Source organism: Mercenaria mercenaria, chromosome 13 (genome assembly GCF_021730395.1).
Source record: "Mercenaria mercenaria strain notata chromosome 13, MADL_Memer_1, whole genome shotgun sequence".
Lineage (NCBI taxonomy): Eukaryota > Metazoa > Mollusca > Bivalvia > Venerida > Veneridae > Mercenaria > Mercenaria mercenaria.
The window spans coordinates 53,612,344-53,639,400 of NC_069373.1; the positions used below are offsets into that span (position 1 = coordinate 53,612,344).

The following is a 27,057-nucleotide window of genomic DNA, read 5'->3' on the forward strand; positions in this document are numbered from 1 at the left end:
GATTAGTTCTGGATAGCATCCATAATGCATTTGTAAAACTCCTAACTCATTTGTAAGTCATCCGGTGTCTCCGTTCAGGGCCCTCGTTTGCCGATTTTTGGGGCCGAAATTCGGCCCCATTCCCCCCTCGAAATAGTATGTTTCTTTCCCCCCAAGTATAGAAAAATTCCCCCTCGAAAGAAAAAAAAATCAAGAAAAAAATCGATACCCGATAGTCTTAGGAGCCCGGGTCCGGGAGATTTTCAAAAGACGCTCAAAGGACCATGATAATTGCCTGTGCGTCACTCGGGACCCGGAGACATTTTCCTTTGATAATCCTTCCTCTTATCAGTCATTTCCCAAAGTAAAACTATGTCCACGATAAACACGTGTATTCAAAGTAAACACTCGCGGTCATGCCCTCCTTCCTGCCTTTGATCTTCTGCTAAATTCCCGCCCTTTATCCTGTGGACATGCCACGCTGATTTTTCTTTATCAGCAAGTTACGTCACGGCGAGTGCACATAGGTAATGAGAATCAATGAAGTGTTAACATTAATTCATTGATAAAGCGTTACCCGTATTGAGCCTGCATACATCTTCTTAAACCATATTGGCTACGTAGCGATAAGACGTTATTTTTATCGGTGCGTTGACCGTACGTATGGTATAGCAAAGTATCGACAAGTGTCATACTTAGCTTCGGTAGGTGCTCGAGTAGGGCAAATAGGCTCGTCCTGTGACTTATTCCTCACAACGGTATGCTCATAGAACCACTCGATTAATTGGCCGTCGTTGGAAATCTACGTTGGACACCGGACAACCGCCACTTTTAAGGTATTTAGGGTCTATTTATCTACGTGAAGGTATTTTGATCTTGATCAAAATACTTGATCGTAAAGCACTTTAACTAACACTTAAAATAGGTTAAATTCATAACTTTCACATAAAAATCGTGCGCGTCGCTTTACATTGTTAGGCCGCAGGCGTTATAAGATTAACTGATCGTATAGGTACAATAGGATTAACTAACACCACTGCACTTTACTGTTAGTGTAGATAAATTACAAGGTTTATACTGACTTATAGAGAGTCAGTATCTAGGACATAGTGTACAATATAGAAAATTGACGGTTTGATATATATTGTACAATTACAAACAAGCTAATTAATAAGGCAATTAGTGCATATAGTAAATAACTGCATAGAGCGATAATATATATATATATTATAGGTTATTACGGATAGGTAAAACAGTCAATAAAAACAAATTAATTAAAGTAGACGATTTTGGCAGATAAAACTTAACGGATAAATTCATAAATTCTGTATAAGAATATATTCGTAAATCTAAAATTAGTTACTTAATAGGAATAAATTAAATTAATCAAGCAGACATAACAACAATGGGTAAATCATCAGGGAAAAAGTCCAAGTCACATGGGGGATCACCCGGTACAACCCCCATAGTAAAGGCCAAGGGGACGGCTAGAAAGCTTCTGTGTGCCGACTTCGCCCCGGCGGGCGGCTCGACACCAGTTAGTAATATGCAATCCCTGGGGAAGGTAAAGGGGAAGAAAAGAATGAGAGAAACTTCTCTCAACTCTTCTTCAGGAAGTCCTGCAAACAAGGCCCAGGCAATATCGGACTCGGCTGACGGATCCCTGGATCTGTCTGCCACTAGGTTACACCCTTTGAGTAACGTGACATATCCTGTCCCTAGTCCGGTAGCCAACCCTAATGACACGGACTCAAGTTTAAGTCCTGGGAGGCTCACTATTGATAGTGATCCGCCAACACCACCTAGTGAATGCCACACCGGTGTACCGTCACCCAAGTGTGATGGTAACATCGAAACACCCCCGATCCCTAGCCTACCAAGGTTAAACCCAAGGCAGGACCAAGACCCTGTCTCATTTAATGAGACAGAAGCACCACCCTGTACAACAGGCAAAGCCCACCCTGGTGCACCGGCACTAGATGATGTCAACTACCCAGAGCTTGGCATCCCAGTTACACCAGCCACGGCTAATGAACAATGCCGATCAACACCAGGGTGAACAGGTACCACCATATACCGGTGTACCACCCCGTACCACCGGCGCCAATAGTGAGCAGTCGACAAACATGTCGGTGCAGGCTGACACTGAAGGCACATGGGAGACTAAGAGCTCTAAGAGATCAAAGGGGGCATCGCCAGCGGCCAACACAACCACTCTGTGCTTTGTGGCAATGACACTGCGTACAGTGTCATGTGTGTTCCCGAAGCAGAGGATTCAAGAGATATCCTCGGCTTTCATAGCCTATGTAGGCGGATCATTTGTCAAGGACCCATCCACCGAGGGGGGATGTCCCACTTTCATGATTCGCAAAGACAAATTGGACCTGGCCAAGCAATTTACTTATCAAAAATATGACTTCGTTCTAGAGCCACTAAACACAGACAAACGCTCTAGTCCGAATAAGAAAATAGAGTCTAAAGGGGTCATTTACATAAAGGACATCAACTATAATGATAACGTTAACACATTCGCACAAGAGAACAACATAAAAGTCTACCACCGGGGCTACGAAATAGTCAATGGAAGAAAGGTGCCTTCATCAACAATAAAACTCACGTTTAGTTCTGAAAAAACACCATTGAAGGTGAAACTAAATGATGGCACCCAAGTACCAGTATATCCATCCTTGTTATCTCCCCTAAGGTGTAACAAATGCCAAAAGCACGGACACTCAGCAAACAAGTGCACAGGTAAAACAATTTGCCCACATTGTGCAGGGCCACACTCGCATTATGAATGCCAATACCGAAACATCAAAAAATGCGCAAATTGCAACGGTTTACACAGTGCAGCATTCAAAGGGTGTTTGGCATACACAAACTATTTACAAAACATTCACAAGAAAAATGACGCAATCAAAACAGAATATGAGGCCAGAATGAGAAATGCTGGCCTTACATCTGGTCAAACAACACGTGCAAACACACCAACACAAACACTACACAACAATAAAGAATATATACATAAGACCAAGGTTATGGAAATAATCAAAAACATAGCACCTAAGATACAAGGTCAACAAATAAATGACCAGGCACTTGAACAAATGATAGATGAAGCCATATCACAGGGCAATAGCGCACCAGAACAGCAAGAAGAAACACAAACCGCGGGGGCAAGGAAAACCCCCACCCCACCCACTTCTTCACATATAGGCAATGCACCCAGATACCATAACAGAAGGTTATCTGGACCCCGCAAACACAATAGGTTCAATAGACATGCAAGGCCACATGGTACAATGGGCCACAGACGCCCTCGGTGGGTACCTCACCACCCCCCACCACCACCCCAGTGGTATGCCGGATATGGTCCCTATTAGGTGACATCGGATCTAACTCCCTGTAAATTAATTAACAATAACCCCATACAATTAATTAATTAATAATGTCCGGTGTAGATTCCAAGACGGCATGTAATCGTAATTTTAATATAATGTCTTGGAACGCCCGGGGGTTTGCAGGGGACAAAAATACAAAGGTCACCGAATTAAACAGCTTCCTTAAGTCATCCACAGATACAATACATGCCGTGTGTATTCAGGAAGCGTTTAGATATGGAAAAAAAATAACACCACCAAAGCTTTATGACTATGAAATTGCAACATATCAAAAACGCATAGATCAAGAAGGAGGCGGTACAATAATATATGTCAAACAGGGCATCAAATTCACAGTTGAAAGGTCAATAATTCACAATGAATATGAAATTAACGGCATAACTATATATGGTCACAGCAAAAACATAACAATTTATAATTGTTATGTAGCATATGAAAAACATAACACCGAAGAACACTATCAAAAAATGTTCTCTAACATACGAAACCACTCAGTAATTCTGGGAGATTTCAACATTAAAAACCCACTCTGGAATCCCCCGGGCGATCCAAGGTGTGACTCGGCCTCTGAGACTATGTTAAATCTATTATCACAGAAAAATCTAGTTATATTAAATGATGGAAATATAACAAGGCTAAGTGATTTACCAAATCAAAAAGACTCAGCAATAGATTTGGCAATAGTTTCTCATACATTGGCACAATATGCATTCTTTGGAGTTATCAATAATACTTTTGGCAGTGACCATTTTCCAATATTGCTGGGATTAGAATTTTCAATAAAAACAGAGGCGATTCATACCACCCGCAAATATAAGATAGGTAAAGCAGACTGGGACCAATATCATGACTTCGCAATCAGGCATTTCCATTATAACACTGAGGGCAAGACAGTGGATGAAAATCACACACAATTTATAAATGATATCTATAGTATTAGTAAAAAGAGTATACCAATGGTCAAAGGCAAGAACAATAGGAAAAAGGTTATACCCTGGTGGACTGAGGATTGCGCAAATGCAGTTAAACTAAGGGAGAATGCTAGGAAAAATTATAGCAGAAATAAGAATGATGAAAATCTGCAAAAATACAGGTCACTCCGTAATAAGGCTGTAGAGATCATTAAAAAAGCAAAACGCACCAGTCTTGAAAAGTACATAACACAAATAAACCATAAAACAACATCAAAAGAAGTATGGGACGTTGTCAATAAATTTAGAGGCAAATCATCTAGCTCTATTGGTACACTTCTGAACGACAACGATCCGGTGGTTATGGAAAAAGATAAGGCAAATTTTCTGGTGCAACACTATAAGAAAATCAGCAGTAATGACAATTACAGTGCTGAATTTTTGGCAAATAAACAATATAAAGAGCAAGAATACGATCTCTACATTGAAAATAACACAGCCCCACATGACGATATTGTGTATAATAAACCATTCTCCCTCCTTGAATTAAACATGGCCCTTGATCAATGTAATAGTTCTGCCCCAGGCGAAGATGCGATCCATTATGATATGATCAAAAATTTACCAATACATGCCAAAGAAAAACTCTTAAAGCTATATAATCAGTCTTGGAAAGAAGGCTCTACCCCAGAAAGCTGGGGCGAGGCCATTATAGTACCAATACTTAAGCCCAATAAGGAAAAAACAAACCCTGCTTCATACCGCCCCATCTCCCTAACGTCAACCCTCACCAAGGTCATGCAAAGAATGATAAAACCAAGACTTGAAACTTATATTGAAAATAATAATCTGTTCTCCCCATATCAGTCAGGATGTAGGAAAGCCCATTCGTGCGAAGATCACCTCCTTCGCTTCGAATCAGACTGTAAAGAGGCCCATCGGAAAGGTTATTACCTACTAGGCATATTTTAGATCTAAGTAACGCATTTGATAGGCATTGGAATAAAGGGTCTCTCTTGAATTTAATATCTCTAGGCATTAAGGGGAGAATGCTTACATGGATCGCTAATTTCCTGGAAGGCAGAAAAATTAAGGTAAAGGTCAATGACCATTTGTCAGATACAGTAGAACCTGACAATGGCACACCCCAGGGAAGTGTGATTAGTCCACTGATCTTTAATCTCATTATGAACACTCTAAACACGGCTATAGATGCACACAACAAACAGTCCCCTCCCGGTGACCGGACCGAACTTGCCCAATTTGTAGATGATGGAGCCACATGGGTAACATCACCAAACCCACATAGTGCATTACTAAAAGGCCAAAAGGTCCTTGAGGTAATAGAAAAATGGAGTAATGAATGGGGATTCACCATTAACCCTAATAAAACACAAGTGCTAGTGGTGTGCCGGCAACCATATCTTAAAGTCCTAGCAAAATCGAATAAAGTAACGCCGGAACTTAAATTATGTGGTAAAGCCCTTGAAATAGCACCGACCGCCAAATTCTTAGGAATGTATTTTGATCAATATTTAACGTGGCACCATCATATAAATAATCTAATTAATAGGTGTGAAAAAGATATTAACCTCTTGAGACTAATATCTGGAACAAACTGGGGAGCTAATAAGAAAACTAAACTCATGTTATATAACTCCTTAATTATGAGCAAAATTAATTATGGTAGCACAGCATATGCGTCAGCCTGCAAATCACAGTTAAAAAGGCTAGATGTAATACAAAGTAAGGCCCTAAGAGTAGTCACTGGAGCATATAAAACAACTAATAAAATGGCAGTATTAGTAGAAACGGCCCAGCTACCATTAGATATAACAAGGAGGTCAATATGCTCAAATATTGGGCCAGATCCAGCCGCCTAGGTGAAAATCTGCCCATAAATAATACAATCAAAGCACTGAAAGAATGCCCCAGTACCATCGAAAGGGTTAGAAACGGTCACACTGGTAGGAAAGAGCTTAGAACCCAGCCGTACACTCGAGAGGTTAATAGGTTACTAGATAAATACCAATTAAGTGAAGTAAATATACAAGAGCCGGTGTTTTCATATAATGCTGGGATCATGGTCACAACCCCCGACTTAAGCCTTAAATGCTTCATTAATAAAACAGAAGATACCACCCAGGCCAAACATATAACAGAAATGCATATAATGAAGCATTATAGGTCACATTACCATATATATACAGACGGTAGCAAAAATCCCAGCGAAAATAAAGCGGGCGCGGCCTTTGCTGTCTTTGATCCCTATAGCAAAGAAATTTGCTCGTCGGCTTTCAAATTAGACCCTAGGGTCTCCATATTCACGTGTGAGGCAACAGCCATCCAACATGCACTGAAATGGATACCCGAAAACATGCCCAGAAACGTAGCTATATTTACAGATAGTTTGTCTGTATTACAATCAATAAATACAGGCAGGTCACAATCAAGATCTGATATAATAGTTGACATTATTCATAAATCAGCCATCTCAGTAAAATAGGTATACATGTTTCCCTAATATGGGTCCCGAGTCATGTTGGCATTATGGGAAACGAAAGGGTCGATCAACTAGCAAAGCAAGGGTCCGAAAATGGAGCCCCAAAACAGGTCAAATTAGCAGTATCTGAGGTTAATAGCATAATAAAGGCCAAATCAAAGGAGTTTTTTAGACAGAGATGGCTACAACAAGACACAATGCGCTGCGCCCTCTCAGAACATATCCCCAGTAAAATGCAAATTTATAGCACAAACACCGGCCATGATAAGATCATTACCAGATTAAGGCTGGGGCGGAACGGTCTGGGCTGGGAGAACTACTCAGATAAACATCTATGCCCACACTGTACAGAATACGAAACATTCAACCACGTATTCTTTGACATACACAAAGAGTGTACACGAAATGCAGAACACAGATTGGAACTTGAATGTGGACTCCTGAAACTCGGGTTGGTCTGTATAGACAGAAAAAACACTCCTCTTCCCTCCGAAGGAAGTCGAGCAGCAGGTCTACAGCCTCCTAATACATTTCATCACCAAAATAGGCTACTTGAACAGAATATAAACAAAACATAAACATTACATAGGAGGGGCCCGACCTAACAATGAATTTTATAACTTTGGCCTTAATTTAATATCACAAAGTACCAGGGGGTTTGAATCTCTATATGCACCCCGTCTGGGGGTACCATGTAAGGCTTAACGGCACTGGTGCGGTCAATAGAGATAATATAATCTCAGGGGAAACGTGTATAAACATGTTAAAATCCTAAACTTCGTTCAAAAAAGATGGCGTCAATAACCAGGGGGGCTGAGCTTGTATATGCACCCCGTCTGGGGGTACCATGTAAGGCTTAACGGCACTGGTGCGGTCAATACAGGCGATATGTCCTCAGGGTGAAAGGCGCTATCTATTAAAGTTGCTAGGGTCGGGCCTCAACTATGAACAGCTAGAAATAAATCCAAGAATAACATAGTAACAGGAGCCGACTGTATATGAAGCATACCAAAATAAGCCCGAAAGAGGTTTTAATATTATAATTTATATTATAGTATTTTACTTTTTAGTTGTTAAAATGTATATATACATATGTTATTTTTATTGTTTTATATAATAATCAAAAGGCCAAATACTCTTTTAGCAACCAGTATCTTTTAAATTGTTATAATTTTAAACATATACGTAATTTTAAGCCATGACTAGGCTAATTTTAGACAATGATTTTAAAAACTAGGAGACACATCCTTGCAAACACTTTACATTTCGGCAAGGATGGTCACCTGTTTTTACTAAATTAGTTTTAAATATATTTTTATAACTTAATTTTATTAAAAACTTTAGGCAAAATAAAAATCAGAAATAAGAGTCTTTGTGTTTTCGTTTTTCGGCAAAGGTCGACTGTGATTTTATCAAATTTTATCAAATTCTAGCTAGCTTTTTAACCAACTTTTATTCAATTTTAACTTTTTTATACAAATTCTATAATAACAGTAATAAAATCATAAAACCATAAGCAACCAATATCAAATAAAGCTATAAAATAATATAAAGTATTGGTCAGCACTGTATATATGTGATAGGGACCTATGGTGGCATGCATAAGCATGACCCAGTCCGAGAAAGACGCCACCATAGGAAAATCCAGTAGTGATGATGATCCGGAAACATACAGACGTCGACACACAACGGTAAACAAACAACAGGTAAACAGGTAAATTTTAAGTAAAAATTCTTACGCGTAATTTAGGCGACGGGTACACAGGATTCGCGTGTAAAACATTTATTAATATATATTTTATCTTTAAATTTGCAGAATCGCTAAAGAACACATATAGCTATATTGCTAGACCATTTTTAGGAAGATAAGTTCATTAAAATGACCAGAATCACGTAGAAACGGTCGAATTTTGATAAAAACAACCGCAAAATTTCATACAGCGCGATCGTAAATATCTTTTACATATAATATGTAAAGTAACTAATACCGATATAATCATTAAATTTAGACTTTGGACTATAAAGTGCAAAAAACAGAACTGAAAAACATTAAAAAATGACAAAATGACAGCATTTTAAAAATATAAGTAAACGGTATCGGTGAAGCACATTGACTGTTTACGAGAATATAAAATAAGCATATTTATCGATATGACACATTTATGCAGTAGGCGTGGCGTGTAATCTATAAATAACCTGTGTACTGTCAACAATCGGACGTATATAGAGGCTATGTTTTAAACGTATTTTTAAAGTTTTAATGTTTTTAAAGTTTTGATATTAATAAAATAAAGCTTAAGAGTATAGATGTAGTTCATGGTCAGTGGCAGTTTTTCTCAGGCGCTTCAGGAGTGTTAGTAAGGTAGTCGCGGCTCTTACCCTGGATGACAAAATTTAATAAATTTAAATACTTTTATAACCTATTTATTATTTCGGAAATTATGACACAGTTTAGGGGGGTATAACATTTAAAAACAATATAATAACAATAAATACTCCAGCCAAGACCCAGACATGTTCAAAAATAACACCCGGGCCTTGAATTAAGGTCCCTTTTTAACTATATCATATGAATCTAATTCTTTGGAATCGATCCAGGCGCCGACCTGTATCTGGCAACGGGTCTCAAAATTCAAATCTCGCTGGGCCTACGATTGATTAGTTAGACTGGAAACAGTCATAACTACGCAGCGCAGCGTAAACAAATAAGAATGAATAAAACAAAACAAAACATGAGCCTGCATACTGTCAAAAAAGGCGCCAATTATTAAATTATCGTAATTAAGCGACCAGCTGATTACCGAGCATGTGAAAAGTGTCCTGCAAGATTTCTTCATGCAAACTTTAAATTAGATCATTGTTTAATGATTGTACCTTAACTTCAACGAGAAAATCCACAAATTTAAATGAATTTGGAAAGTAAAAATAAGTATAGAATGTCCATTCACGATTCTAATTACACCCGATGACATATGCAATTTTTCCAAAATTCACTTAAAAACTTGACTTTCAATGCAATTTTTAATGAAAAGTAGCATCATTATTTGAGGAACTATCTCTGGTTTACCTTAGTGGACCAAGTAACTGGCAAAAAACAACATTTCAGACGACATTCCAGAAGTGTACCAGTATCCGGATAGTACGTTTTTGGATACATTTTTACAGAGTGTTTTAGCACTTTTCTGCTAACAAACAAAAATACTGAAGAAAAACCTCATCAAATTAAAATGAATTTTGATAAAAATTTATTTACAATATGAGATTATATGACCTGAAACAGAAATTGTTATTATGCTGTAACATGTTCTTGGTTGTAGTAGCTATTAATTACGTAGTATTACTTTATAAGAAAATATAGTCAATTGTATCGATGTGTTGGGGCAGGACTCTTGTATTTTGAAAAGGGACCCTTCAAAATTTGGACCCAAGGGTCCCGGGACTCTTTGGTTTTCAGGTCTAGTGGAACCCCTGGTTTTACTGATCCGTATAATACGCTCGTTTTTCAGTTCCCCGGGTGCGTGTATGCAAAGTTACTTCCCTTTGAAAAAAAATGTTGGCGTTCTGAAATCAGGGGTATCCAGGGGCAAGGGTGCTAAGTTTTGAACATGCTCAAAATTTTGCAATGGATAATATATCCATAAGGAATCCATAATAAATCCATAATAGTTCTGAAAAAATCGTAACAGATCTTAAAAGATTGCAACAGTCTAGAAGACAATCACTGTGGTACAAAAATATGAGTTATTATGGTTTTATTCCAGTTCTAATAAAGTTAATTAAGGTTCTGTTACGATTGCATTAGAAATTCATAACAAAACAAATTTGCAAAACCCATTTTTTCTTACACATCCTCAGCAATCCGGGATGGGAATCCGGAACTCATCTGCAAGCCCCATTGGGGCGCCATTACTTCAGAACTAGGGGCTGAACTAGCAGTCAGGGTTTCTTTGTGTTTTTGAGTCTTCCCAAAACCTCATACAAAAATCATGTATAAACAAATATACTTTTTAGCTCACCTGAACTTTATTAAAGATGTTACAGTTATCCTCAAACAAGGTATAAGGAAAAAAATGGAGATTCTTGGCATCAGAAGTTTAAAATGCAAAGATTAATTGTTCGGAATTGCCCAGGACAGGAAACATTACAATGTGGGCCTATATGGAAATTTACTTTGTTCCATCTCAAGCCTGTTTTTCATCATTTTGGGAATGCGACCAATACCAGTGGAATTGGGAAAATGCTCTCGGAGATTGTCATAATTGGGAAAATTTGCAAATTACCAAATTCTATGTAAAGATATTTTTGGTGTAAAAAATTAATTTGTATTTCAGTAATTGTTAAACAGTATAGCTGTTTAAAACACATGGTCCGAAAATGAATTTTTAATTCAGAAACAAAGCATACTTTTTGCTTTGGGATTACCTCCTTTTACAGGAGGTAGATTTATAGGGGGGTAAAGCCCTGCCACTGACCTGATGTAAACAGGTCAGAGAGATGGCCTGTTTGCACCAGGCTGGTTCGTTTGAACCAGGCTGGTCCAATTGACCCGTAACAAGACATGTACACATAGGCCAAATGAACCATACTTGTCATAAATATCAAATTGTGTTGAAAGACTTGTAAAAATACGCGCTTAGAAACACATTCGCAATCTTGTTTTGGCGTGTACGCTTACTTCTTGCTCAGGTAAGCTATTTATAAGCTGCCTTGACTAGATTTCTGCCGCAGAATGAAGAGAATATGGAACAGATTTAGAACTGTCAGTAAAGCAGGAGTTATTTGCATTGAATTTACGTTAATTTTCAATTTATATATGTTAGTTTGCTGTGTTTCATCAGTTCGCCACTATTTTGCAATTTTCCCAGCTGTATTATGATCATGTGACTGAAAGTAGCTGGCAGAAGCAGGGAGATACCCGAAATTGTACAAAGGGAGAAAACTGTTGCCATATTTTAGTTACGGATGCAGGGGGAAACGAATATTCAGCTGCATCTCAAATCCGCAGAAGTCAGCAGATTTTCTTCCTCCTTTATCTCTTGGATTTTACAAATGTCCAAAATAAAGATTTTCCAACAGATATATTACTTTATTTTAAGAATTTTGTAAAATCTATGGTGACAATTTAAGTGTACAAAAAAACGTACCTGTTTGCAAAGTGATTCGCAGATTGTTGTAAGTGTGAAATTCATTGAAATGTAGTTGCATTGCATAAGTAAAAGTTCAGTAAACCATAAAATACCATGATGCGAATATCCAAACAATGATCGTTACTCCGCATCTCATGATTTAATGGTTCATTAGGCCTATGTAAACATTTCTTATTATGGATCAGTTGATCTAGCCTGGTTCAACGGAAACAGCCTGGTGCAAACAGGCCATCTCTCTGACCTGGTAAACAGGTATTTTTTAAAGGTTTAAATGGTCGTGAAAACACAAGACAAAAAAATCAAACCGTATCATCTTGTTTTTCGTGACATCCTGCAGGAATGACAATATCTCCGCTTGAGAAACGATCCGACTTGCGTACGACGGCAATCTTTTTCACATTGATATTTCTCTTATTGAAGGTTTCTAGTGCCTTTTTTTCGATGACACCCAACAATTCTATGGGTGCAGCCATCTTTGTTGGGAATCGATAGCAATAAAGCCTGTCCCTTCACGTAGTTTCCGGTATTTGTTAGATTTACAGGCAAGTGGATGCACGTCAGTTGTTAACAAAAACTGAAAGACAGTACCTTAAGCAACAGCGAGATCTGAAATAGTGACAGAATTGTTAAAATATAAAAAATAATATTTAAAGAGATAAACAGGATTTTAAACACAGCTTCGTAAATTGAGTCACTGTCGGTACACCTGCATGGGAAGCTTCAGACTTTAAAGAATATACTGCTAAGGTTAACGAAGCATCTTTTATAAGAATAACAAACATAGCCAAATCATCATAAGTTAATTCCGCACTGACAGGACCAGTAGGCAGTGAACTCCCTGTATATTACAAGAGAAGATGTTTATGTAAGTTGTTGCATTGACGATGGACATTGGGCGACGGATAATGGAAGCCGGACCATCCACCTACACTAAAAGATCGATCACTTTGAACCTTAATTTCAGGTGAGCTTACAAATTCTTTCTACAATTTTGGCGAAAAGGGTTGAGGATGGAAGAATGCAAGAATGGAGACCTGATTACTATATATCCCATTCTTCTTTTGCCAAGAAATAAACAAGGGCTATTGATTTTTTGTTTGTTTTTGGTTTAACGCCGTTTTCAAACAGTATTTCAGTCATATAACGTCGGGCAGTTAACCTAACCAGTGTTCCTGGATTATGTAAGTAACTGTCAACTTCCCCACATGAATCAGAGGTGGAGGACTAATGATTTCAGACACAATGTCGTTTATCAAAAAGTCACGGAGAACATGCGCCCCACCCGAGGATCGAACTCACGACCCCGCGATCCGTAGAGCAATGCTCTACTACTTGAGCTAAGCGGGCGGGCTTTCACAAAGCCTTGTGAGTAATAATGTTAAAATAGTGAAAAAATAGACATAAACAAATACAAACATACCGAAGAATATTCCTCCGGCCACTAATCGATAGCGGTCAGATTTTCTATATAGAAATAAGAAGAGCATGTACACATTTTACTTAATAACAAAATTACTAAAAATAAGAAACCTTAGGTGCAAAAAGATTACCAAAGTTCAACATTTGATTCATCACAAGGTTTTTTTAAATTAAATTTTATCTTAATTTTTGATTCGTTCTTCGCATGAAGTTTGATGCAATCATTTCGTCATTTTTTCCCTTCTTTTTTCCATATAAAATGTGCAAAAATCTCATACATGCGTTTCTTCAAAGCATTTTTTGTATAAAACCATTGATATGAAAGCTTAGGTGCAAGAACTTTCCTACTCTCATTGAATTTATCTTTTGAATGATATTTATTTCATTTTTGTGAAATAAAAATTTGATTCGTTCTCAGACGGTTTATTTTCACTAATTTCGAAGAAAAATTAACTTCAGCGCGAAGTTGTTGTTGTAGCGTCATAAGCAGACGATATTATAGTATGCCGCGTGAACATGCGGTATTGTGATCAAAACGTTAAAGTAATGATTTAATCATTTAATGTAATTTTACTTCGCGAGTAATTCATTTTGTGTTAATATCACAAATTAACAATATAAGAAATGCAATTAAATATTGCAATTAATATTTCGGTTCTAAAAAGAAAGAGACGCGCATTTCTTCTTATGTTGTTGTTCTCACCTTATTTCATATACATTTAAATATCAGTGTCAATTATGCCAGTTATGTCAATTAAACATTAAAAGAGATAGCTTTCCTAACGACCCTTGAGTCACAAATGCAAACTGTCGTATAAAAGTAAAATACAGATTTTTTTTTTGTATATATTTTACTTAATAATTTTTAGTAAATAAATTCAAGGTCCGCCTTGTTCCAATTAAAGCTGGAATATTTAATTATGTCCGGAGCATTTTTGTGTACAAGAATGTTTTTTGCAATGTAAATTATATCTGCATTTAAAACAGAATTGAATTTTACTTCAGTAACTTAATGATATATTTTTGTTTACCTGATTTCATGATCTTTTCAGTTATCATAAATGTCGTCGTGATTAACTTACTTTCATAATTTATTGTACATGTTCAATTCAAGATAATTTTACATAAAACTAATTTCTATACTGTAATCCTATTGAATGATAGTTTATGGAAGTAATAAAATGTTATATGCATCACGCATAAATCCTTTTTATTGGACCTGTAATAAAACTTGCCAATTACCTCTAAATAAGGAACGTTAAAACAACACAGACGTTTATATCACTGATAAGGCTATAATTGCGTTTTGAATTACGGGTATTTTCTTTTTGTAATTACAAGGTATAATTATCATGCGATTTTAATCTTTCGCATATTTTTTATTTTGCAAGCAGTTTTCATATATTGGTGGAATATGTGTAGTTATATTAGAATGAATAATGTATGCTTGAATACGGCAAAATACCTGTACCACGCTGATTGCCACTATCTTTTTTTTTTAATTTTACAAACTTCCTATTTTGCCAATATTTTAAGAATTACTGAATTGATATACGTGTGATGTTCAACCATTTCAGAATAAAATAATTCAAAACCTACACCTGTGCCTGTGTAATTATAAATTGTAAACAGCTGTTCAAAAGAAAAAAAAAAACAAAATAACTTACGTATGTATTTTTGTGACATAAGAATGGGCGTGGTAGTGGCAGCAGGTATAATACATACCAATCAGACAATTTTAAAATATATTCGTCAAGTTTATTTGTATTTTGTGACTTCCCTGTTTGATATTTGTCTTTGTTTGTTTTTTTGACAAGAATGTGTTATGGCCGTAAAAGTTATAAAATCGTCTAAAACATGGTTCGATCTTCGGGGGGGGGGGGGGGGGGGGGGGGGGGGGGGGGGGGGGGGGCGGTGGTACCTAGGTCTTTTACACATATTATACTTAAAGACAGCGTTATTTAAAACAATGTAAAATCAGATCATATTTCTTAAATATATACGTCTTCATCGATATTTGCCTTTAACTTGAATCTAAATGGTTTACAGATAGCAATGTTCACCGGATTTGTTACATTGTTTTTCGAAAACATGTTAAAATATGCATTCTTATATAAGAATACGTATGAAAATAATTTTAAATATGAAAATATGGTTTTTATTGCTGTTAGATATGTTATACTGATATAAAAATTAATTTAATTATTATAAAATAACATTTCTAATGAAAAATCCCTTTTCCATAGTTTGTAACTCCAGTGACATTTCAATTAAGCTTGTTTAATTATCTTATGAAAAACCTTCTCTTTTATTACACTTGATATTGAAATAAACATCCAGGTGACAATACCCGGAGGCAGTAGATATCGACATCGCAATACCGGTCACCTGTTACCAATACCAAATAGCTGTTGTCTCCCCTGATATCGATTTTCTGCAATATCGGTCATGAGGTCAATTCTTCCTCATGAGGGGCAACAAGTTTGAGTCGTAAAAGTCTTCCCCTCTAAATGATGCTTAACAGATTTCACATTAAAACTAGAGATTGTTTTTCACAAAAATGTGTATCTCCCACCATAAACCATGCAGAAATTGTAAAATGCCACAACTTACCCCGTAAAATAACACACAATTTTCAGCCGTCTTTGTTTAATAGGAAAATGAATCAAGTCGTGTTAGAATGTTTTTCATTTCAACCTTCTTTGAAAATGGAACAAGCCGTGTTAGAATGTTAAATAAAAACACTGGTAATTGTTAAACTCTTATCCAGCTGAACTTTGTGCTGTTGTCAGTATTATTTCTGGCTAGTTTTTTTCATGTAGATATCTAACATAATTTAAGTGATACCGATTTAAAAGTTTTTAAGTCTTGATTTTTTTCGTATGGTTGCCGTCACAACCAGATTTCTGCATAGAAGACACAGATTTAAAGGAATCCAAGAAAGGCTACCCAAGAAATATTATCTTATAATACCTGTTTTACAGTATAATACAAAATATTAGAATATTATGCAACATCTACGATCCTATATACGGATTCGTACCTGACCCAGACCATTAACATTTGTCGTACTGTTTAAAGATATGCAATGTCCACCTTTCTCTAAAGTGTTTTGTCTTTAGATATTTACTTCGAGTGTAGCAAATCCTCATCAAATGTATCACTACTATATAAGAGGATAACTGTGTATATTTGTATGAAGTGCCAGCCAGTAACATATATTTCATAAAAGAACTTCCAGTTTTTATTGGTAGTACAGATTTATACTTTATTTAGCTATGTATGTATTAAGTCTGTATGTTTCAAACCTACTGCATAGCTCTTTTCATACCATACGGATTAACTTAAAAAGTTTATGTTCACATGAACTATAATGTAGTAAGATTGGAGTAAAGTATACCTTTAAATTGTTGGTTCGTGCTCATACATCAAACTGTCAAGAATGCACGTGTCCAAGTGATGGTTTCGGCGTGAATGTGAAACGCACATACATAGTTTCTATACCATTACAAGTGATAATGATTTATTTTGAGATAAAGGAATAACATTAATAATAATATGTAGTTATTCAGTGCACTTTAAACCGTCAGTCTAGTGAAGTATTTACATGTATTTTGAAAAAAATCTAGCCTTTTTAAATGATTAACCACCAACATGTACTTTTTAAAGATAAGCAACTATCTCAGAAAATAAAATATTACTCGCAAGTTTTGGAAATGTATAATTTTTTTAGATCTGCTAATGGTTTCAATTCTAATGTTAGCCTTGATGAGTTTAAAAATCATTTTCAAAATATATCAAATGATACTCAAAATCAGTTCATGAATAATCAATTTCATTCAGAACGTGATGAAGCTGTAAATGTGGAATATCTTGATAGAGCCATTTCTTTAGAAGAAGTTAAAAAACAACATGTTCTCTTAAGAGATATAAAAGCTATGACTATGATAGTAATGTTTCTGATTTCTTTATTGATGCAAATAATGTTGTATCCCCTTATTTATGTACCATTTTTAATTACATTTATGATAACCGTGTATACCCTGAGGCATGGTCTGAGGCGGTTATTGTTCCAATATATAAGAAGGGTGATAAGGATATACCTTCGGATTATAGAGGTATCACATTAATAAATGTTATTGGAAAAATATTTTCGTTAGTGTTAAGAAATCGTATCAATAACTGGAGTGAACAAGAAAATGTATTTAATGATTTTTAATATGGTTTCCGTGATGGGCGTTTTACAGCAGATGCTATTTTCTTATTACATGCTGTTATACTAAAGTTTTTATCCAAAAAGTCTATTATGGTGCATTTTTATTGATTACCAGAGGGCTTTAATTTGATACAGTTAATAGAGATGCTTTATGGACTAAGTTAGTACAATCAAGCATAAGCTGTAAAATGACTAACATGCTAAAATGTATATATTGTAATGTTCAAGCCTGTGTAAAAATGTCAAGTAATATGAGTATTTCTGACTTCTTCAATGCAACTATCGGTATGAAACAGGGTGAGCCCTCATCTCCCTTGCTCTTTATACTCTTTATAAATGATATTGCTGAAAATATGAATTTTGATGCATTAACTGAATAAGATTTTGAACTATTGTCTATGTACATGATCTTATTTACTGATGACATAGTATTGTTCACTACTGATCAAAATAGTCTGCAGTCACAAATAGATGCTATACATCATTACTCTGTAAAATGGGGCTTAAAAATCAATGTTAGTAAAACGAAAATATGTGAGAAATTCATCTACATGTACACTGGTGGCATGGCAAATTCTGTTAAAGCACTACATGATCAAGCCCTTAGAGCATATAATAATCTGTTAAATGTTTTTGATAATGTTAGTCTTGATATTAGAACAAAGTTATCTTTATTTGATTCTATGATTGTTCCTATTTTCACATATGGATGCGAAGTATGGGGTGTTTATAATTACAAAGAGGTATATAAATTACACATTCGTTTTTGTAAATATATACTGGGCGTTAAAAGGCAAACCCCTACCTATGCTGTATATGGCGAACTTGGACGCATGCCTTTATCAGTTATTTGTAAGGAAAGAGCTGTTAAGTTCTGGTAAAAAATTATGAAAATTAACGAATTACCTATTTATCACATGTATAATGATTTATGTAATAATGTTTATACTGAGTGTTGGGCTAGCAGAACGAATTCTATCATAGAACACCTCGGATATTCGAATAACAGATTATTCTTTGATACCAATGTAAATTATTATAATTTGTTAAAAACAAGAATAAGGAATCAATTTGTCCAAGAGTGGAGTGTTAATGTAAATGCCATTTCAAAATTAGATAGTTATTGTAAATATAAAACTGCATTTTGTTTTGAAAAGTATTTAGCTGTCATATCAAATGACAACCTAAGGAAACAAATGACTAGTTTAAGATTATGTTCACATAATTTAGAGATAAAGCTAGGAAGATATGTTAATGTAGAAAGGAATAATAGATTACGTAAATTATGCAATCAAAATGTCATCGAGTCAGAATACCATTTCATATTACGTTGTTCACATTTTAGTTGCATAAGATCCAAATACCTAGGCCGATGCTCATGGCCTACTGTGCAAAAGTTTCATGCACTAATGTCATCCAGTAGTAAAAGATATATATATAGTCTTGCAAGATATATTAAAGAAGCATTAAATGTAAGAAAGAACACTCTTGAAAATCTACTTGTCTTCTGATCGAATACAATTATTATGAGTGTTTTGTTCTTTGTCTTTTGTATATATGTTCACTTTCTCGTGTATGATTGTCTTTGCCATAAGTTTTTATATTTGTAAATGGCCAAAGGCAAATGTATTGCTGATTGCCAATAAACTGAAACTGAAAACTCTTTATATTTTACGGTAAGTCGTTAAGTCAAGCCAAATATTATAGTTGCATTTCATCACCATATATTGCCTTACGTTACAAAAATACATCGGAAGAAACAAATCTCATTAATTCATTTATTTATCGCACTAATTGAACCGTTCTTGTGTCTGTTATTTGAAGCCGCATTTCGAAGTCCTCTTTTTCTAGCTGATTTCTTTTTCAATATCACATCCGATATAAATTTTCCAGACATTGTCACCAAACACTCGTAACCTTTGTTATTCATGTATTTGCACAGTAACCGTGAGCCACCGGGCCATTTATCATATTCTACGGACATTATATCTATGTTCACTTTATCCCAAGGAATAGTCTCAAGAACTCCACGCTCGTCTCCTTCCACATCAAGGCTCAGATAATCAATTGTTGTATAGTTTAGTGCCAAAAGTATGGAATACAATGGAAAACACTGGACTAAAAATGACTTTTTGTTTGTTTTGCGCTTCTTTGATGACTTTTGAGGAAACGTTCTTGCCTGCAAGAAATCGTCCGTTATCATTTTCTGCAAAATATAAATACAGATTGTTAATGTGAAAAAGGAGTATTTATAAATTAAAAATGCAATATATTGAACGGTTATCTGCAATACTTTCTTACACAGTAAAAAGTTGCAACAGTTACATTTAGCAATTACAATTAGCAACTCCACGACGTACGGATGTAGATTTGGAGTGTATTCCGCACCGTTTAATTTCTCTAATTTCGACTTTTTACAGCGCGACTTTTTGCATTTTCGTTTTGTAAGTGTTACGTGATACAATTATCATTGTGGCTAATATGTGCCATTTCGACTTTTCGCCCCGCGACCTCGCCGAGCGAAAACACGAGGATTAAGATGGTTAAAATGGCGGGGACGCAGGGCAAAAACTCGCTATTTTAGCGGGGATGCGGAGCAGAAACACGATAGTTAGCGGAGTCGCGGGATGAAAAGTCGAGATTTAGTAGCTGGAATGCCGGGGGCGCGGTGCGAAAAGCCGAAATGGCACAAATCAGCCACAAAGATAATTGCAACACGTAACACTTACAAAATGAAAATGCAAAAAGCTATTTGTTCTTTGTTAGTTGTTTTCTCTAATCTATATCAAAGATTTGAATATTGATTAATATTGATTGATATTGATTCGTGGTTCTAGCGTGCAGTAATGAAAATATTTTCATGCTATTATGCATAACATCTATTTAAACATATGTTTCAATACAGATTTAAAGCTTTGTTGATGTTTAAGTAAAACGAACGCACTTCCCATTTATGGCACGTTTAACGCTCGTTCTCCAGCTGTATTTAATCAACACGAACAAAAACGATGATATTGGGTGTTTTATGGTTATAAATGAAAAAAAAATATGCTCATATGGAATGTGTTGTATACTTGGGTTGTGGGAGCCCGTATTTTGGTTAACCAGTCACAGTGTAACTAACCTTTGACGGATAAGGTTCGGTGCTAAGGCAAGCATTTACTGCATAAGATCTTCTATTCTTCTTCATCAGCTTCGCGAATGCAGCAGGATTTGGCTCTATCAGTATACCATCCCAGTTTCTCATGCGTTCGAACATCAATGTGTTTGACAATGACTCGCCGTCATAGGCACCACTTTCAACGTAAAACCCTTTTTCCTGTTGGAACAGGCAATTCTAATGTGAAGCTACACGTGATTTTAGTGAATTTGTTTTTCAAAGGGAGATGTTTGAATGAAATATTTAAGCGAATAGTTCACAGTTTCTCAGGTAAAATGAAATTTTCCAAAAATTTATCAAATCTGTGACACTGTGTTATCATTTCATGGGCATCAAATTTCGTGTTTTTGCCAAAACGGCTATTTTGTGGGAATTTCGCTGGTTTCAATATTAAAAGATGAAATGTTTTTTTTTCTTTTTAAGTTTAATCTCGTTGACTGAAGAAACAATGAAATCCTTGAAAATTATACTATATGAAATGAGGATATGCAACAGTTGAAATAAATATAAAACAATAAAATATCCTAGTGAAAGATGGGCATATGATGTTTTTAAAATTAATGATATAAAAGAAGTTTCCTGACATTGTTCTAAAAAGTCTCTCATATGGTTTACTGATAGAGACTTTCCATATACCTTGATACTCATTCATTTTTTTTCCAGCTTGCAGTTCTATTGTTAAAAGACATTTTCTTGTTGTCTAAATGATTTTTTATGAATATTTTTCATAATGAACGTTAGTAAAGGTACTATAATAAATAGCACATTCATTAAATAGTGTAGGTAAACAAATTCAAGGGGACAACTTATTATCAGAAAATATTAATTACTTTTCAACTGTGTGATAAACTAGGTACTATCAAATAAAAACTGATAAACACACTGTTATCAGCACATACGACATTTAGGGAACATACATATATCATACTTAACTTACTTTGTAATGTAGTCTGCTGTCTATAAATGGTGCTTGGCCTCTTGAATTGTCCAAGGCGCCTGGAGAATTTAGACGATACGGTAAGTTGGACGGGGCTACGAGATAATAGTCCCGAATCAATTCCACTAGACGACGGTCATCAGCACCGACCCGTTTCTTATTTAGCTTTATTATCTCTTTTTCAAAAATAACATCTTTTGTAAATGGTTTACTTATGCTCTTTGACTTGTCTATATGTTTATTGTCTTTAATAACGTTGCAGCTACATGTTGTTTGTTTGTCACGTGGCTTAAAATACACAAATTTCCCTTTATCTCTCTTGAAAGACGGGATCAATAAAAATAATCCGGCACACATAAGAACAAAAATAAAGATATACAAACTAAACTTTTTCAAAGTCAGTGCAGGCATTACGATGTCCTTGGAGGAAAAAATACACAATTATTTCGTTACTTTCAAACCAGTATAGTTCACATGCAAACATAATTGTGAGTAGACAGATTAGGTCTAATCCCTCCAATCTACATCTTGATTAAAACTTGATACTTGAACATGTTGAAATTATCATAACTTTTTTTAACTACGAATATCATACCGTGATATAAAGTATATTGAGATACAGTCAAACTCATATTAACATGCCATCCAAGGGAGAGACACAGTTACCTGCTAAAGCCAGGTTGTTGCTTAAGTCAGGTTGAAATAATAACGAAAAAAGGGAAGTAAGCTGACTGACTGCTTAAAAGGTAAGTGACTGCTAAATACAGGTTGCCTCTTAAATCATGTTTAGCTGTAAAGGAGAGGTTATGTGTTTACATTGCGTGTATAACAAACCAAGCATTGTTAATTATCTTACACAGTACCGAAAACACGTTTTACCAAAAGCACTTTTACTGGTAAGATACGTTTCAGAGCGAAATATATACTTTCAGCATGGTATGTCGACATTTTTTTGCAGGATCGCGATTTGAATATCAACCATCTGCGCTGCTCTTACTTGTTTTAGTAACAGTCGATCCTGTTTTTCAGAATCTTTACAGACTTTATGCCAGTGAAGGACTTCGTTCTCCATCAACTTTGGAACCGTAGATTGTTTTAATACTTAGGTTACCCTTATTCGAAGTGTGTTAATACTAATGTTTTAATCTATATAATGAAAGTTAATTCTTAGAAAATGGATCTACATGAGCATTATTTAAAAACAGATGTTAATATATGGCTGCACATTGATCCATAAATTTTAAGTGTCAATAGTTTGGAAGAGTGCTTTAAGAACATTTAATGCAATCAACTAATCTCAAGTTATTAGTCAATAGTTGCTTCCCTTTGACCTGGGCAAAAGAGCACTGAAATGAAAATGCCACGAGCTACAGTGGCTATGACACATGTGAAATATAGCAGATAGTTTTAAAAATGACTCGATGGAAGATCTTACATTAATTTGAAATACACAAATACTCTCTATATATACATTACCTTCTGTATGAGTTAATTATTTACAAATTGGTTTATTGACCAGGAACTGCACAGCGTATATTATGGCGCTTGTGGCTTAGAGTTCATATACATTTATATATATTATACGAAGAAAACTATTGAAAACGTTATAAGACCGACAGATATTGGCTGAAAGATGAACTTTTGTTTGGTCATATCATTTTTTTAGTTAGTAAGCAACCATAAAAATGCCAAAATCAAGAACAAGAAAAAATAGTAAGCTATCATAAAAATGCTACAATCAAGAAAACAAAATACACGCCGGAGTCAGGAATCGAACCCTGGTCGCCGCGGCTACGGTCTTGACTAATACACCATGGAGGAATACGTACTTTTAAACATAAAGGTTTATATAAATACAGTTCACCTGCGGTACCCCGTTACAAACGTTATTCAATTTTGAATGGAAAAGATAGTAAAAAAATCTAATTCTTATGTGTTTCCACAATTTAAAATCTGTCAGTTTCAAGGCACTCTTATATATAACAATAATTTTCTGATATCTAAAAACAGTCCTTTTTTGTTGTCGTACGATCTGGATGTGAGTGCCTTTAAAAGTGAACCCGATCGCGAGAGTTCGATACAACGTGTAGTTCAGCACAAAGTATAAGATGCCGTTGAACCACCCACTTCTCTTAGTAACGATGATCTTGCCTATTTACATTTCCTCCTGCTATGTCTATTTGCATATTTGTTTCTAACCTTCAATCAGGAAGAGTAAACTCGTGCCAGCTCGAGGTTTTATGGAGGGGACATCTTCAGGATTAATGGTGTTTAAATTATTCCTAATAACAAACATCTAAGTGAGGGTGGCTCTATAATGACTCATGCAAATCTGGTAACTAAATTCGAGTATTAATGGATCCAAATGAATATCGTATTACCATCATCCATTTGGAAAGTAACTTGATTTGATGGAAATACAATTCAGAAAAGTAAAAGGACAATAAGGAAGCGAATAAATTAGGAGACCGCATCTTCGCATTCTTTCCAAGTTTCTCGAAAATACAATGTTTTGCATAAAATCGCCAGAGACCCTTTTAGAAACAATTTGACGTGATAATCTCTTGATAACCAGTTTTATTTACACAAACTGCATCATGTATACAGACAGAACAAGTTATTGAAAACCAGGCATTCTGTAACTTGTGTGTTGTAGTTTGCCCACAAAAAAGGCTTGTGTGGTCAAATTATTTCATAACATGTGTAGAAAACTGGTTGATCAATGGAATACAAATATGATCCTTTTGTAACGCTTGTGTCCGAGTTTGCACTTTTTGTACTGATATGACAGGAACCTTGCTTGTCTTTTATTTGAATATGGAATGAAGACAGACAAATTTGATCTGACATCGGTCATTATCCTATACAAAGAATATAAATTTAAGTGAGATTTTCATTACATACGAGTAATAGAGTATCCGTCTAGACTACTTAGAAGAAAATTCAATTTTGAAGTGCTTTTGTAAATTATGTCACAGACTGATTCAAAATATTTACATTAGACGTATAGACCAAGACCTAATGGAACAAATGAGGGGGTGGGGGGGGGGGGGGGGGGCATTTTCTATACGGTTTCAGTCAAAGATACTTAAGGGAACCCTAGTTCTTTAGGAAATAAAACCTTCATATTTAGCGAAATATTTACTTGAAATCACCATTGAACTCATGCCTTGATAGCGCCAGAATTGTATTGCCATGTTCTTATAACGTACTAATTCGTGTATTGAAATGCTCTATCATCACTTTATAGATGTAATTTGTTTAATTATAACATTTTTATAACTGTGATACAATAGGGATTATTATATCAGTAGCTCGATCTGGGATGCTGTATTCGGCTCGAGTGGATTTTACCAGATTAGATCTCACGAGGTGCGCAAGCGCCGAGTGTGATCCGACCTTGCAAAATCTACGAGAGCCGAATACAAAGTCCCAGATCTAGTTACTGTTTTAATGACCCTTTTATTATATACCATTGACTTTTTGTTTGTTGTTTTGTTATTGAGCGAAATCTTCAATGTTTATCGATATTAAATTGGAACGAAATGAAGTTTTTATGTACGCTATTTATAGAACTGTGCCAGGTCATGCATGCATATCAATGAAAGTAGTCCGGCAGCATACAATACGGAAGGTACAATACGGAATTTAAAAGGTACAATACAGATTTTTTTTATCATGTTTTACCTTTTAATTTGTACTGATCAAGGAATGTTTTACACTATAAAAATGGTTTTAAACATTCTACGAATGTTAGAAGTATACACATAGTTGAAGTCATCTCTCGAACAAAAAAAAAAATAATTAAAAAAAAGATTTACATTTCATTTATTTGTATTCTTCTGCGGAATGAAATCATCTTATTTTTTTCTCTACAGCTTTATTTTACACGATTATAACAAATGCAGATTTATGAGAATATGATGATCTGATATTACATGTTGATATGATTTTGATTATGATGATGATATGGTATAATGAATATCTGATATGTTGATGATGATGATTGTATGAAGATGATGACAATGATTGTGATATTACGAAATGATAATGATATGATATCATGTTGGTACATTATGGTGCGTTATTATAACGTTACTATAAATAGTAACAGAAAAGCCATTTAAAACGGCCATTACGGCCTCTATTGACAAATCCATAATGGCGCAGTGCGCCTCACCCGCCTTAATCATAATGGCCTCGGTGTAACCGGAACGTCAGCGCGTTCTGACGTTGACGTCATCTAGCAACGTGATTATGGCGGGCGAAAGGGTGCTGAATCATTTTCAGATCGATTGCCAAATACTGATGGCACTGTTGATGAAAAAATCAATACAAATGATGCTTAGGCCCTGTAAGTTTGTAGAAAAAATATGTAAAATGAAAATACCAAGATAAAAATGAAGCGAAGGTATATAATAAAAAGGTCAAAAAACGGCTGGTTGTGCCTTCTAGCCATAATGGCACACCTAGTTTCATAATGGCCCTCGGGCTAAAACCCTCGCGCAAATATGACACTAGACGTGCCATTATGGCAAGAAGGCACAATCAAGCCGTATATTAACCTCTTAATAATGACGATGGTGACGTCGATGATGGTAATGATGATGATGGTGATCGATAATATTCTGATGACGATATAACAAAAATAGCGATGATGATGATGATGATGATGATGATGACCAATTACTGCTCTGATTAATTGTGATAATGCTCCATATTACTAATTCGTTTTAATGTATTGTAACCATTAAGTATTTCAGTTGGTAAGCGATCCTCGAACATTCGGGGGATACACCAGGCAAAATGAATAAAAGGTAAAAATTAAAAGACAAGTTAAAGGTAAAATCACATTTGACTTGGTTTTGAAGTTGTTTGAAGCTGTTTAAGTTTTCAGGAACTTAATTAAAAAAAAAGTAGTAATATATTTATGAAAATATTAAATATAATGCATTTTAAGTAGGCCGTTGCGGTCGACAAATTTTTGTCATAAGGTACGGATCACTTGTCCCTCTCGGTTGGGTGTTCGAACCACGTTCGGAGTTAAATGCAGCATGTAACAAGCAATCCAGCTGGCTTATGAAAAAATCAAATCGATTGTTCTACTGCAGCACTCGCCCTTGTCCTTATCATACGTTGTTTCCAACACGGGCAAGGCTGTTCGTTAAAGGATATCTTCTGTGACTTCAGTACGCAGTTATGACATTGCAGGCATTCGGATTTGAGCTTGAGGAGAGTATGATGTCTAGTTTCATACTATTTTACTATTTCTGTCAGTAACATTAAACCTCAATACATATAAGCAGACCAGACATATTGGCATATGTTTTGATCATGTTAAGTACTATATATAACCGTTGGCAAATTTAAAGATTTATATATTT

At 35.4% G+C, this 27,057-nt stretch overlaps 2 protein-coding genes across 2 annotated transcripts in view; both read right to left on the reverse strand.

The window, feature by feature from the left end:
* Window positions 1-12,425, reverse strand: part of LOC123530059 (DALR anticodon-binding domain-containing protein 3-like) — a 29,986-nt gene extending 17,561 nt beyond the window's left edge. The window contains exon 1 of the mRNA XM_045310748.2: window positions 12,247-12,425. Coding sequence (XP_045166683.2) covers window positions 12,247-12,414 — 168 coding nt within the window. The 5' untranslated portion in view covers window positions 12,415-12,425. The remainder of the gene's footprint in view (window positions 1-12,246) is intronic.
* A 4,147-nt stretch (window positions 12,426-16,572) lies between these two features.
* LOC123529270 (uncharacterized) lies at window positions 16,573-22,109 on the reverse strand. The gene is made up of 3 exons (XM_045309528.2): window positions 21,674-22,109; window positions 20,701-20,895; window positions 16,573-19,782 (listed from the first exon to the last, which is right to left on the reverse strand). The coding sequence occupies exons 1-3, from the start codon at window positions 22,082-22,084 to the stop codon at window positions 19,351-19,353; spliced, it is 1,038 nt and encodes a 345-aa protein (XP_045165463.2). The 5' UTR covers window positions 22,085-22,109; the 3' UTR covers window positions 16,573-19,350.
* Between the last annotated feature and the right edge of the window lie 4,948 nt (window positions 22,110-27,057).